At 35.6% G+C, this 13,665-nt stretch overlaps 1 protein-coding gene across 1 annotated transcript in view; it reads right to left on the reverse strand.

The window, feature by feature from the left end:
• Positions 1–13,665, reverse strand: part of LOC111048444 (UDP-glucose:glycoprotein glucosyltransferase) — a 59,838-nt gene that overhangs the window by 13,421 nt on the left and 32,752 nt on the right. Inside the window, exons 16-22 of the mRNA XM_039440384.1 lie at positions 13,284–13,503; positions 10,950–11,070; positions 9,335–9,520; positions 7,984–8,193; positions 6,396–6,620; positions 5,051–5,221; positions 1,783–1,960 (exon numbers count right to left, since the gene is read on the reverse strand). Of these exons, the coding sequence (XP_039296318.1) occupies positions 1,783–1,960; positions 5,051–5,221; positions 6,396–6,620; positions 7,984–8,193; positions 9,335–9,520; positions 10,950–11,070; positions 13,284–13,503 (1,311 nt within the window). The remainder of the gene's footprint in view (positions 1–1,782; positions 1,961–5,050; positions 5,222–6,395; positions 6,621–7,983; positions 8,194–9,334; positions 9,521–10,949; positions 11,071–13,283; positions 13,504–13,665) is intronic.

Here is a 13,665-nt window from a genome sequence, read left to right on the forward strand (position 1 = left end):
ATCTTCTTCAATTATATCTTCAACAAAACAATAAACTTTGTATCCAATTTACAAAAATATAATCACGCGTAAGGTAATTAATATAAGGTTGGTTTAAAACTTAATCCTTGATCCTATAACCCTCTACAACTATAACCCTTTATCAACTAAATTGAAATTATGAGAATAGTTTGTAAATAAATATGTGTCATATGATGTTATTCAGCTAAATTACTAATCATATGGTGTACATGCGGAGTTCTAATAACGTATGGAGATTATTCTAACCGAGTCAGCTGTGTTCCGTTCATTTTCTTCTAAACACAAACGAGGTTCCTCATTCAAATCTTACAAACGAGGTTCCTCATTCAAATCTACATTGAATAGAGTGGCCTCTCCAGGAGTTTATTTTGCTTAGAAAAAGTCCTGTTTTTCTATATATTTTCCTGGAACGACTGTTGAAGGGTACCTCCAGTCCAGTGTCGGGTCTTATATTGTTGCTGTATATATAACATATTTTTTGAAGCTGCTACTTTTCTTATTCCTCTTGATATACATCAGCGAGCACATTACATTATTAACTATGCACGAGTGCTGAACTACAAAAATTCCTACTTCAATTACTCCACAATACTAATTTTATTTAAAATACCTTTCAAGAATATTCATTATTTTTAGAAATAATTGGAAATATATAAATTTATGATTGCAAGTACGATATAATTTATAATACATTTTATCTATATAAAAGCGAAATGGCACTCATTCACTCACTCACTCGCAGAACTAAAAATCTACCGGACCAAAAACGTTCAAATTTGGTAGGTATGTTCAGTTGGCCCTTTAGAGGCGCACTAAGAAATCTTTTAGCAATATTTTAACTAAAAGGGTTGTTTTTCAGGGTTTAAAGTTTGTCTTTTAGCATGTATATTCTTCTTCTCCCAATCTCTTAATTATAATTGAAATTTCCATATCATATTGTTACTATAGAACTATAATCTAGATAGAGTACCTCTTCGAAGCAGTTAACTGGCAACTAAATTAATAATTTTGTCAGGTTGGCATTAAGTTGAGTTGACTTTGTTAGGTTGGCTCCAAGTTGAAGATTTAATTGCATTTATCGCGAAAAAATTGATTGGGCACTGCTACTTCAATCCTGGGGATATTATATTACTAGCCATCAGGCTCGCTTCGCTCGCCATATCCGTTTAGTCTGGACCCCCGACTAGATTGTCCTAACAATATGATAAAAATGCTCAAATGAAAAATTCTCGCTGCTGATCTCATTCTTGGACGATCCAGTCGGGGGTCCAGGGGGCTCCGCCCTCTGGCTAGACGGATATGGCGAGCGAAGCGAGCCTGACGGCTAGTTATTTATATAATAAACAGAAGAATTCGCTTAAATACATTATGGGATAGGAAATTCACGAATGACGCATCATCATGTCTGAACTACTGGACTGATTAACTTGAATTTTGCATATTGATTCATAATCTACCGAGGATGGTTATAGTCCTATTTTAAATTCTTCAAGATTTCATTAAGTCATTTTTTCAGTTTATTAAGTATTTACTCAGAGCCTTGAGGAGCACGGGTTACCTGCTAGTTATTAATCATTTAATTAATTCAATCAATTGATTAGATAATTAATTAATATTGATTGAGTGACATCATCGAATTGTCAATTTTCAATGGAACAGTAGGATGACGTCACTTGAACTCGGTTAAATTGAATAGAAATAGAAGTACGTGCAGCCGAATATTATAACATTTTTTTTATAAAAAGTAATAGACAGTATTACCTTGAAAGTAGGCGACAGGTAGTTTTTGAGGAACCAGAACTTGACTGGAGATTTGGTGTTCTTCAGAACACTCAACATCATAATTCGAAGGAATCTTTCGTACAAATGTCCTGAAGCTACTGAGAATATGTTGATAGTTTCTGCTTCAACCTGCTCCTCTTTTGTACTTCCAAAAGTGCTGCAAAAAATTGCGTGAATTTTGATTTGAAAATTTTCATTATTCACAAATTAACAATTGGAATGTCAGATACAACTTAATGTCATCATCATCATCATCAGTGTTCTGCCCTAGAGCAATAAATGATTCCTCCTCCTTCTCCATTCCTCTCTGTCATGTGCGATTCTCTTCAGCATGAAGCATATTTCCTCATCCCTGATACAAAAGTCAAATGTTTTAGGAGTAAGTTTGAGTTTCTTTTCAATTTTAAAAATATTCAATTATTAATACAGTATTTTCAATTCATCAGTGATGATTTAGTGAAGTATAATTATTTAATTTGGTTTTCAACTTTTCTAAATTCCTAGTTTATAAATATTTTGGACTCAAAATTGGACAAAAATCATGAAGTGTAAACATAACCTATTTGTGGACAATTTCTATCTAAATTTGGGAAAGGAACAGTTTTGGGCTTCAAGCCTGTTGTTCCTTTGCCAATCATTCATAGTTGATAATTATATTGTATATATCAATGTATAAATAAATGTCAGAGGAACAAAATAAAATTTCTCTGTCCATCTGTAAAGCGGTTTTTCTCGCAGATGTACGGCGATGCCACAGTCACTATCGTTCAGGTTTTCGACTGTGAAGACGTATCTAACATGTGAAACTTTACGTTAGTGGCAAGCCTAAGAATTGCTATAGTGAGATGAGAGATACACTTCAAACTATCTGTCTTCAAACTATCTGTATTTGGTAGAGAGTTAGTGGGGAGGATATTTTTAATATTCTTCCCAAAGAATGGACATTGATATGTCCAAAGCTCCGCCAATTTATGTAGATGCATAACAATATGATTATTATCTATAGTTATTATATTACAAATTGCTTTTTCATATCATATACAGTTCAATAGTTATTTTCTTAGTCTATATTATGTAATTCATCTATAATTTTGCTGTATTGTAAGCTATTGTATATAAGTGTATAAGCCAGTATATATTGTAATCTACATAAATAAAGTACTCAATCAATCAATCAATCAATTCTTTATAATATTAGTACCAACGTTTTTCATTCAATCAATGTTGACAGATCTAAGTGGAACTGATTATAATTATATTATATATCTCTTATATAATAAATATGCTTATATTTCCCAAATAAAATTGATGAAATATTTGCGATCTCAAGATATCACCTCATTGATATCATCGACCTCACCGGCCAATGCCGAAGGAAGTCAAAGCATGTTTTAAATTGAAACTTTCTAGTTTGTCAAAGTTTAAAAATTGAATGAAATACTCTATCCTCGATTCATAACATTCATAGGCACGAGCTTTGTTCGTCATTTAATTGTTTACTTAAATCTACAAGCGGTTCAAATTACGGTTGAATGTTAAACAATTTTTCAACATTCTGAAAGTTATTATTGATATGAAAGTTTGATGAACCGGGTCAGGACAAGGACTTTAATAGTTTAATACAAACGTTTACAGTAATAACATTCCAAAAACACACACTTTTCAAATATATATTCACACCTCTCGGGTTAAAATAGATAGAGACTAACCAACTTCTTACAAGAAAGGCCCATAGAGAATTTACTTACTACAATATTATAAAAAAATTCAGGATTTTCATGTAATGCAAACCGTATTGGGCTACTCTATTCTATGCTGGATTTCTAACACTATAAAGTAGCAAAGCTTATACCTATTGTTACAAGTGGACGTGTAGGGGTAAACAATTTCTTGTGGGATTCAAGTATTGGAAATTTGAAATTCTGGTGCCAAAACTCACTGAAAAATAATCCTATTTTTATTGGTGCATACTTTAGTAAGAGGGTGTTCGAGTAACCTACAAAATTGAAGAGATTGCAAAATTTTACCGGTACATCAAATATTAGAATTCATGTTTTTTTAATAAAAATATACATTTCTTTGTTCTATGTGGGGAAATACATTTACAAGGTCAAAAATTACATGCCTAAGTTAGCAGTGTAATAAAAACACCGATTGTAGTGATTGTAGTGAGGGGTAGGCTTAAATTTAAACTTACCGAATTAAATTTTTGTATGGAAGAACACTGAATGGAAACCAGAAATATGATTTAGTCAATACTATTTCACAAGATATAATTATTATGACATTTATAGATTTTGAATACAACTTGCAATGTATGAGCAAACAATTTGTTGAAATATGATTTAGTCAATACTATTTCACAAGATATAATTATTATGACATTTATAGATTTTGAATACAACTTGCAATGTATGAGCAAACAATTTGTTGAAATGTTACAATAACTATTCGATTTTCAATAGCTTCACCTGGTGATCACACTCCATGGTAAACTGGTCATATAATCTTTTCATGATGATTTCAATATACATATAGTAATAGTAATAGTCTACAGATAAAACGAGTAGACTACACTTGAAACTATCAAGTTTATTGGGAAATAAATTAATTTTCCCAAACTATACAATAATCAATTAGAATATCACAAAACAGCTTGATATAAAAAAGCCAATGATCACAATTTTAAATGAGTGAATGGCAACTGGCGACTAGATTAGTGAGCATGTTAAGCGACTCAAGTCATTAGGTCCGAGAGACTGTAGTATCTGCGACTGGAGTCACGCTAGTGTGATTAGAGCCTAATTAAATAAATGACAATGCAACTATACTCTATACAAAAAAACTTTTGACTTGGGAGGAACATGTGCAGCAGAAAAGGCACACAGAGGTGGGGATACAACGGCGGTGATGTTGCCGTTCTGAACCGGCCAGCATTCTCTAATTTCTAGTGAGTATTCAAGCGCTTATGTTAAACTTACAGAGTTTCCTCTCTGAAGCCATCAGTCGACTGACTAATCGACAAATTGACAACTGCGCTTCTAAATATCACTCTATTCATCACTGTAATTGGCTGATCTCCCTCCATTTCTCTGCGCCGCATATTCCTCCAAGTCAAAAGTTATTTTGTACGGAGTATAATTATCCAATGAATTTAACAAAGTGCATGAAGAATGAATGATTTATCGGAACGGAAGAGAAACGAATTTTCAATTGTAACGAGAAAATGAGATGTGATAATGCTGACCTAGTGATGGAGTTCCAGAGGCCAGGCTGACTGTCATCGTCCTCGCCGAGGAGGTCCATCCCTATCTTGTCTGGCTTCTTGGTGACTCGCAGCTTCAACACGTGCGACCGGAACGAGCTGATCAGCACCTTGATGTCGGTCGAGTTCACCGGCGTATCCGAGCCTTCGTGACTGCAACAAACCGTGACAGTAGTTTCTTTTCAAGTTTTGTGTGGAGTAGATTAATTAGATAAATTCGAAATTCTAGTTGATACCGGTACATTTAATTGGACTTGAAATTGTGTGCAAATAAAATCATGTACTCTACAAAATAACCTCTAGACTGTTCATTTTGAATTAAGTTTGGAAACAGTTTTGGGTGAATGCTCAAATGCCCGTTTACACCTTAACTGTATCTATTCTCTATGAATAAATCAATGAATAAAACATTGTTAAATATAGACGGTGGAAGAGTGGCTGATGATGAATTTGGGGTTGGGAATGTATCTCACACATCTTTCCCTCTCACTCTGCATTCATAAGGCCACTGTAGAGAATGTTCGAAGTGAGGGTACTGGTTGCCGAGAGCAAACTGATGAAACTATTCTCCCCACCCTAAAAGATGCAGTTGTGTCTCATGTGGTGGCAGTCGAAGGTTCATGCAGTAACTCATAAGTATGGGGAAAGTGGTGTTTCTCCGTCCATAACAACACCTTTTGAAGCGCTAACCTAGCCTGAACTAGGCTACCCTAACACGAACTAACCTTTTTATCTATCGAATTAATGTTTTATTTACTTATCTTTCGAATTAATGTTTTATTTACTTAACCACACATTCGAAAACACACAAATCAATCATGAGGATGGTTTTGAGAGTAACAACAAACTCAGCCCAAAACACTGTTCCTTTCCCACATTTTTATAGAAACATTATGAAAAAGTAAGTTATGTTTCTTTCTAACATAAGATGACACTAGTTTTTCAATAAATATGTGGATTGTAAAATACGCTTTTAATTCTAGTTCCCAATCATTAACGTTGAAGCAACGAATTAAAGAATTTCTGTTTTATGAAACACAGTATGAACTGAATTTGACTACAATATAAAGACGGAATTGCTTTTTCAAATGTTGAAATATTCCTTTCAAACTGACTGCCGGCTGCTACATCGCGCTCTTGGAATGAATAATCGAATAAACAAAAAAATTATAAAAATAAATAACCGAAGAGCCCAGAAACTGAATAATCTTAAGAACTAAATAGCCCCAAAACTGAATAATCTAAAAACTGAAAACTAATAACCTGAATACTATGAAAAAAAATTAAAAAACCTTTAATGAATTTGAGTCAGCGTGTTGATTGTTACCTAGTGATATCGAATATCTCAGCTGAGCGGCCCTGCCTCAACCGTAGCAGCCATGCGCCAGGGTTGGCCTTGAGTTGGAAGTAGCCGAGGTTGGCCATGACTATGGTATCGACCACCACTGGCTGCGTCTCCGTGCCCAGTGTCATCTGCAGGCCACGCGGTGGGTTGCCCATTGTTGCCTCGAAGCAGTGCCCCTCCAGCAACAGGTGCTCCAGCTCGAATTGACTGCAACACATAATATATTCACTTCAAGAAACAGTTTACAGAATGATGTAAAATGCATCACATAAACCACAAAAATAAACAATGGTAATACAGTATTTCACAAAAAATACCAGCTTATCATTATCATGAAACTACAAGAAAAAACATCCGGCACATAAGATTCCCTTGTGGTCCACACCAAGTATTCATCATAACAAAAAGTCAATAGACTATAAACGTATAATAACTAAATCATTTTACAAAATGAGTATCAATGCCCCTCCAGCAACAGATGTTCCAGCTCGAATTGGCTGCAACAACAACTATCCATCTATTGATTCCTTACAAAATTACAGAAAACAATGAAATAAGAGTAGCTCTTATCAACTCAGGATCAACTGAGATTTTGATGAAGTGAATTCACTCATGAAGATATCAGGTTTCAGTTCAACAAAATCTCAGTAGATCAAGAATCGACCCGCGTACGCAACTTGATTACGTCCAGTTTTTAGAAATTCAAGTTCCTGTTTCTTTCAGAAAGTCCAGTGGATATAGTATCATATATTTAATTGTAAAATTATCAAAAAATCTAAATAGCAGCATATTGCCATTAAAATCAAAAACCTAACCCCTAACCTAAAGTAACTATATTACCCTATATTGGTCAATATAGTTACTGTACCCTAACCTAACCTTTAATTAACTTCTCACCAATCCCTAACTAGGGTGCAACGGTGTAGCTGACTGTGCATCAGCCTGCAACGAAAACTTGACGAACTGAGCAGCTCATCTTCCAATTTTTTTAGTATCACAAGGATAATTATTGTGAAAATAGGTACTTGATGAACTGATGCACTCCCACGATGATATAATGATATGATTTTGATATTTTTAAATTACTGTGTTATTGTGAAAGTGATGATGTGATAAATACTAAACTAATATTGTATACTAGAGATTAATAATAGTGCAACAACCAAAACTAGTACCTAGATTGATAATAGTGCAACAACCGAAACTAGTTCTAAAATTGTTCTAATAAATCAGTGGATTTGACAATATCTTGTCCTTTTGATATAATTTGATGATCTTCTTCATTATATTATCACGTTTCTAATTATTATTGTTAAGATGCAAATTATGATTTGATTTAAAATAAATTATTAAATAGCTGAAACGTGTTAGCAATAGATTATCAAAAAGAGCTTTATTTCGAAGTAACAGTGTAAATTTAAAGTATTGTTCTCACTATAACCTTATAACCTTCGTGTCCGGTTTCCGAGTAGGGAAATTTGGACTATATACGGCGAGGTGGAATATATACGGCTTTGGGTCTCCCCATCATTAAAAGACATACGACAATATTATAAAAATAATAGATTACCTGTGAACAGCACTCTCGACCTCCTCCAAGCGTATGTTGTCAAGGTCGTAGGGACTGACAATGCTCTCTACGAGCCAGTTCTCAGGCACATGCATGTTCTGTGTGAGCAGCGGTGCACCCGGCATGTTCGTGAACTTGGCGTACGGACCGGAAGCAAGGTGCCCGTCCGCAGTGAACTGCACTTCCGGTTCCAACACGTAACGGTAGAAACTGCAAGCAATCAATCAATGAAAAATACATAAAATTTTGTTGTCATTAGGCAATATTGACATTAGAAAAAGTCTAATCTATTATTAAATTTACAAGTGCAGTTGATACCTATGCATAAAACATCATGTTGGAAAGTTTGTGAATTTTCTACTTCGCATCATTTTCCATCTAACCATGTAGCCTGAATATTGAAAAATATACAGTGACTATTCCAATGCTTTTCAATTTAACTCCTTTATCTGTTCCAATTTCCTACGGACTATTTTCGTCCGACCGACTATAGTGATTCATTTTCCTTGATGACACGCTGATTTCGGGTATTCATCCCATTATAATGTGTCCAAATCAACGTGTGTCATTAAACACTAAAGAAAACAGAAGGGTACTAGTGGTTTTGAGTTATCAAAGAAATAAAAAATATACTAAACATTCCATATATTAATCACTATTCTTTTAAAATAGGAGAAAAATATTTTTAATAATTCATTTTGACACTTGAAAATGGCATGAGTGCTTTAAACTAGTTGTGTTTATATAAAAAAGTTTAAAAGGGTAATAGTAGTTTCTATAATTAGATATTTCTTAATCCACGAACCAATCTCTTGAGCGGCATGTCGCTGTTCTTCTCATTTTTATTGTTTAATTAGTCACTTTGATATTTAGTTAACGATAGATAATTTAAAATATTGTGGGACCGGACTCTCGAGTTTTGTCCCGGACCGACAGAGTTTTGATTGACTAAAACTCTGAAAAGTCATAAGTACCTACAAATTCGCATGTTTAATTTACTATCAGATAATGATAAGCAGTTACCATTGAAAACGTTTTGTATTGCTGTTGATAAATGGCTCAAGTCTGAAGTTTTCTATTCTGTTAATGAGTACCTGGAATATTTCAATGTGTATGTGTAAATTTGATCGTTTGTATAGTCTACCTTGTGATATTTTATCTATTATTGACGAGGCCTATTGCTTACATTTTGTAATGTTGTTTTATGGCCGATAAAATTCTTGATTCTTGACTCTCCATTTTATGATTGTTTCTCTGTTGTATGAAGTATTAATAAATAATAGAGAAAACCAACCTCCAGATACATAAATATACGGAAATATATGTAAATAGATGGAAAAGACGAACGAACCTCTTGAGCGGCATATCGCTGTTCTTCTCGAGGCAGTTGAGGAAGATGCGAATGTGGCAGTTGACAACATGCCTCAATACAGTCAGGATGGGCGCCATTTTCTGAGCACCACGTGACACCGGATCCACAATCACTGTGATGTCGAAGGCCGGCTGCTCAGCCACCGCCGCTGGCAGATGGATTACACTGCAATCAAACAGATAGATAGATAGATTTTTGTCTTTTATTTTTACTTTATAGCATTACAAAAAATTATGTGGGCGAAGTTGAGACAATAAGAGACCCCTCTTCCACTTAACCCACGGATCCACTTGAACAGACAGAGTTACGATAAGCAGTCATTTGTAACTCAATACAAGACAAGATGGTAGATAAGGGCCAAGCCACATGAAGCATTTGTGTACTGGCGGCGGACGAGCCGGCAGGACAGGAAGCTCTCCGATTGGCTGATTATCAGCTGATTCCCGAGCGCCAGCCCAATCAGCTGATAATCAGAAAATCGTAGAGTTGATTACCCAGCTGATAATCAGCAAATCGTAGAGTTTCCGTCTCGTTTGCCGCCAGTGCAAAAACGCCACAATATGGCTTGATCCTAACATGCTGTTGTTTGTAATTCAATACAAGACAAGACGGTGAATAACAGTTATTTAAATACAAGGCAAGACGGTAAATGACAGTTATTTGCAACTCAATACAAGATGGTAAACTACAGTAATTTGTAACTCAATACTAACAATACAGTAAATAACAGTTATTTATAACTCAATACAAGACAAGACAATACTCAATACGGACTTACGTCCTCGGAGGTTTTTACCTAGATTTTTTTTCTATTTTATGTTTAATAAGATCGTAATTTTTCTGTATCGACTAGAGTTGAAATATTCGATGTAACTTTTATTTGCTGTACCCTATTTGTATTTGAGGAAAAGTAGATTTATTCATATCTGTAAATGGGTGTAATCTTTGTTTGCAGACAACTTTTACATGTCAATTTCCCTGAGTGATAAAAAGTAATTCAACCTCTCGATACACACAAAATATTTCCTCCATAAAATTAAACAGGTAAACTTGAAATATGAATGGTTCTAAATCACTTTCATATCTATCTGTGTTTGAAAGTAGTGACGAAACATAACCTTTTTGAATAATTATTATTAATCTACATTCCCATAGATAACTTTTTTGGACTAGTTTTCAATTAAAATTCGGGAATGGAATAGTAAGGGCTACAAGCCTGTTTTTTTTTCATTCCCTATCATCTTTTGGTTATGTATTTTATCATTGTTGAATAAATTATAAATAAGATGACTTATGCTTCCTCTCCAATTATACAGTACGATACTGGAAATATTCAGGAATCAGTCACATTTCGAGCCAGACACGAATAGAAAATACTATTACCACTCCGATCGAGAGAGAAGGCTTCAGCAGTGAAGTGAATACGACTATGTCACACCATAGTTGACGTATCCAGACATTTTGTTTATGCGCAGGGTACCTTTTTGTTCAATTGTGTCGTGTCTTGCCAAGTGTAACATCAAGCCATGTGGATAGTTCTATATTTATTAATAGCACTGATAATAATGGTGATGGAAATCATCAAGTAACTGACCTATGCTTTTCGCCGGCAGCCTTGACCTGGAAGCGACTCTTAGTTTGCGGTCTGGCCACCAAAAGCGACACTGTCTTCATCAGCACATCACTCGACACCATGTCCTCTCCCGGCTCCACACCTAGTGACCCATTAAATAACAATCAAACAGAATGACGATACGCATACCTAATCTCTATATTGTCTATTGACAATTGTACAATTGTCTATTTTTGTCTTTTATTCATCTCAAATTTGTCGAATATACTGTCTTAATTGTCGAATACATTGAAAAAATATATAGGTACCTCTAATCTCCAAATACCTACAGGGTTGCCAAACCTGAGGCCTGCAAACGGAATTAAACAACATCTCACCAAAGGTGATCACAAAGCTTGACTACACAGAAACTCGCCCATTTGTACGCTATTCTCTTCCGAGCCAGTGACGCTCCTGTCGATTTTTATAATCGATTGATTAAATATATCGAAATACGAGGGTCATTTTTTTCAACCTCCGATTGGCAATACATAAAATATGATTGTAGGTCTATAAAAATTTTTTTTTCACTAAAAGTTTCTTACACTCATGATTAATCTTCAACATGATTGCCGTGAAAGTTGAGGCATACCAGTGGATTAGCCTACCAAAACCATCTTCTTGTAATGCTGCCGCCAAATGAGTTCAAGTGGGTTATGCCGTTGTTCTGGAGCTCTTCGTTAGTTTGGAAGCCCTGCCTTTCAAAGCCATGTCCTGAGTTTGGGGGAAAAGTATAACTTACAAGTGATCAAGTCAAATTTTCATGTTGAGTGATCGAAATTATCACATATGATTTGCTGAAGAAGACGTTTGAGTGCACCAGCACTGAGAGGCCAAATTTTCATGGATCACGTCGGATCAACTAACGTTCTTGAATTTTCAACACCATTCACGCACAAAATCATCACTCATAATGAATAATTCGTAAACTAGAATCATTCTTCATTCGATTTATGCTGAACTATTGCCCTTTGCTTGCAAAAACTAGTAACGCTGCGCAACTAGCACTTGGCAGTAAGCTCAAGTGAGGCGGCCATGTTTCTGGGTCTAGAACTCGACAGCAATTGACGATCTCGCCGCACCGATCACAGAGCATTTGGTGGAGTGATAAGCAGTTCAGCTCTGTGAAAATCACCCCCTACCGCTTTTCTGTGTCTTAAGATTTGTGATCGGAGGTTGAAAAAAATTGACCCCTCGTATTTAATATCTCTATATCGATATACTGTATTGAATATTTCTGTATCTATATATCAAATATCTGTAAATTGATAAATATCTAATATTTTGAATAAAAACGAGAAAGCCAGTATTTACTTACAAGTAAAGTGTAACAAGTATTTAAACTCCAAGTAAACCAATGTGAATAAAGCGTCGAGTTTACTTGTGACCATGTACTCGCCAACTCGAGGGTTTACTACGAAGTATTCACTCGCGAGACAACTGAATTTACAAGAAAAGCAAGTAAATACTTGTAGCGCCACACAGACTACTACGCATCATAGCTGTTGTGACTTGTTATGTTTTTGCCGCTAAACGCCGATTGCATGTGAGTGCAAAATCTACAGCACCAATGACAGTCGGAATGCGAAATGTTGAAGCCCAATCTGCCTTGGCCTGATCCATATCTTCAATAGTGCGTGGAAATTTAATCCAATCTTCAGACTTCGACACTATTTTATCCAATACACTTGAAAATGTTCTGCTGGCGGTACTTCTTTCAACCCTCATGTCGTTGGCAACACCACTTTGTGATCCTGGATCACTAAGGTATCTCAGAAAAATTTCCATCTTTTTCCGTGCAGTTAATCCTTCACCCCTTGCATCAGAGTTTTCATCAAGAAAGTGCGAAGTGAGAAAATCTACGTTTTTGCTCTCAAACCGTATTAGTCCCTTAGATAGATCGGGACTTATATCACGGTGGTCTCTATAAAGTTTCACACCACGCAGGTTCATAAATGCAGCCATCTCTCGGGTACAAGTAGTACGACTGCAAGTCTGGGATCGGGATGACTTGCGAATGGACGAGTATTTACTTGCTACAGAAGTATTTACTTGCGTTTATTCACACCAAAATTGGCATTTTTCGGGGTTTTACTAGCCTCTCAAGTATTTACTCGCGAGTTAGAGTGAATAGTTGTTTTATTCACTTCAATTTTGGGGGTTACTTGTCATTCAAGTATTTACTTGTCCTACTCGTTTTTATTGACACCGTCCTTTGCTAAATCGATATATCGAATATCTCAAAATTGATACATCGAATATATCTAAATTGATATATTGAATATCAAGACATCGTATACTCCAACATGGCCTCACCTTCATTGAGCGTCTTGTGAATCTTCTCGACATGCGCGGACAGACTGAACCGCTCCAAGAGGCCGTAGTCGTCGACAGTGAACTCCTCATCGTCGGCCAGTGGGCCGAGCAGTCGGCCATTGGTGATGATGCCCAGTTGCCCTCCCTCCAGCCAGGCCACCTGCTTCGCGAACGAACGGTGCTCCTCCACTTTGCGGTCCACTGATGGCCAGTCCACGTTCTATAATCAAAGTTAAACGAACTATGAAAACTATAAGAAATATAAGAACTAAAAGAGCTATAAGTGAAGAACTATTTTGTTTCTTTCTTCTGTGATTTGATATGGTGAATGATCATTTCAAAAGAGATAGACGATTGATTATTTGCCTTTATTAAGTGCGAA

Source organism: Nilaparvata lugens, chromosome 13 (genome assembly GCF_014356525.2).
Source record: "Nilaparvata lugens isolate BPH chromosome 13, ASM1435652v1, whole genome shotgun sequence".
In the NCBI taxonomy this organism is placed as follows: domain Eukaryota; kingdom Metazoa; phylum Arthropoda; class Insecta; order Hemiptera; family Delphacidae; genus Nilaparvata; species Nilaparvata lugens.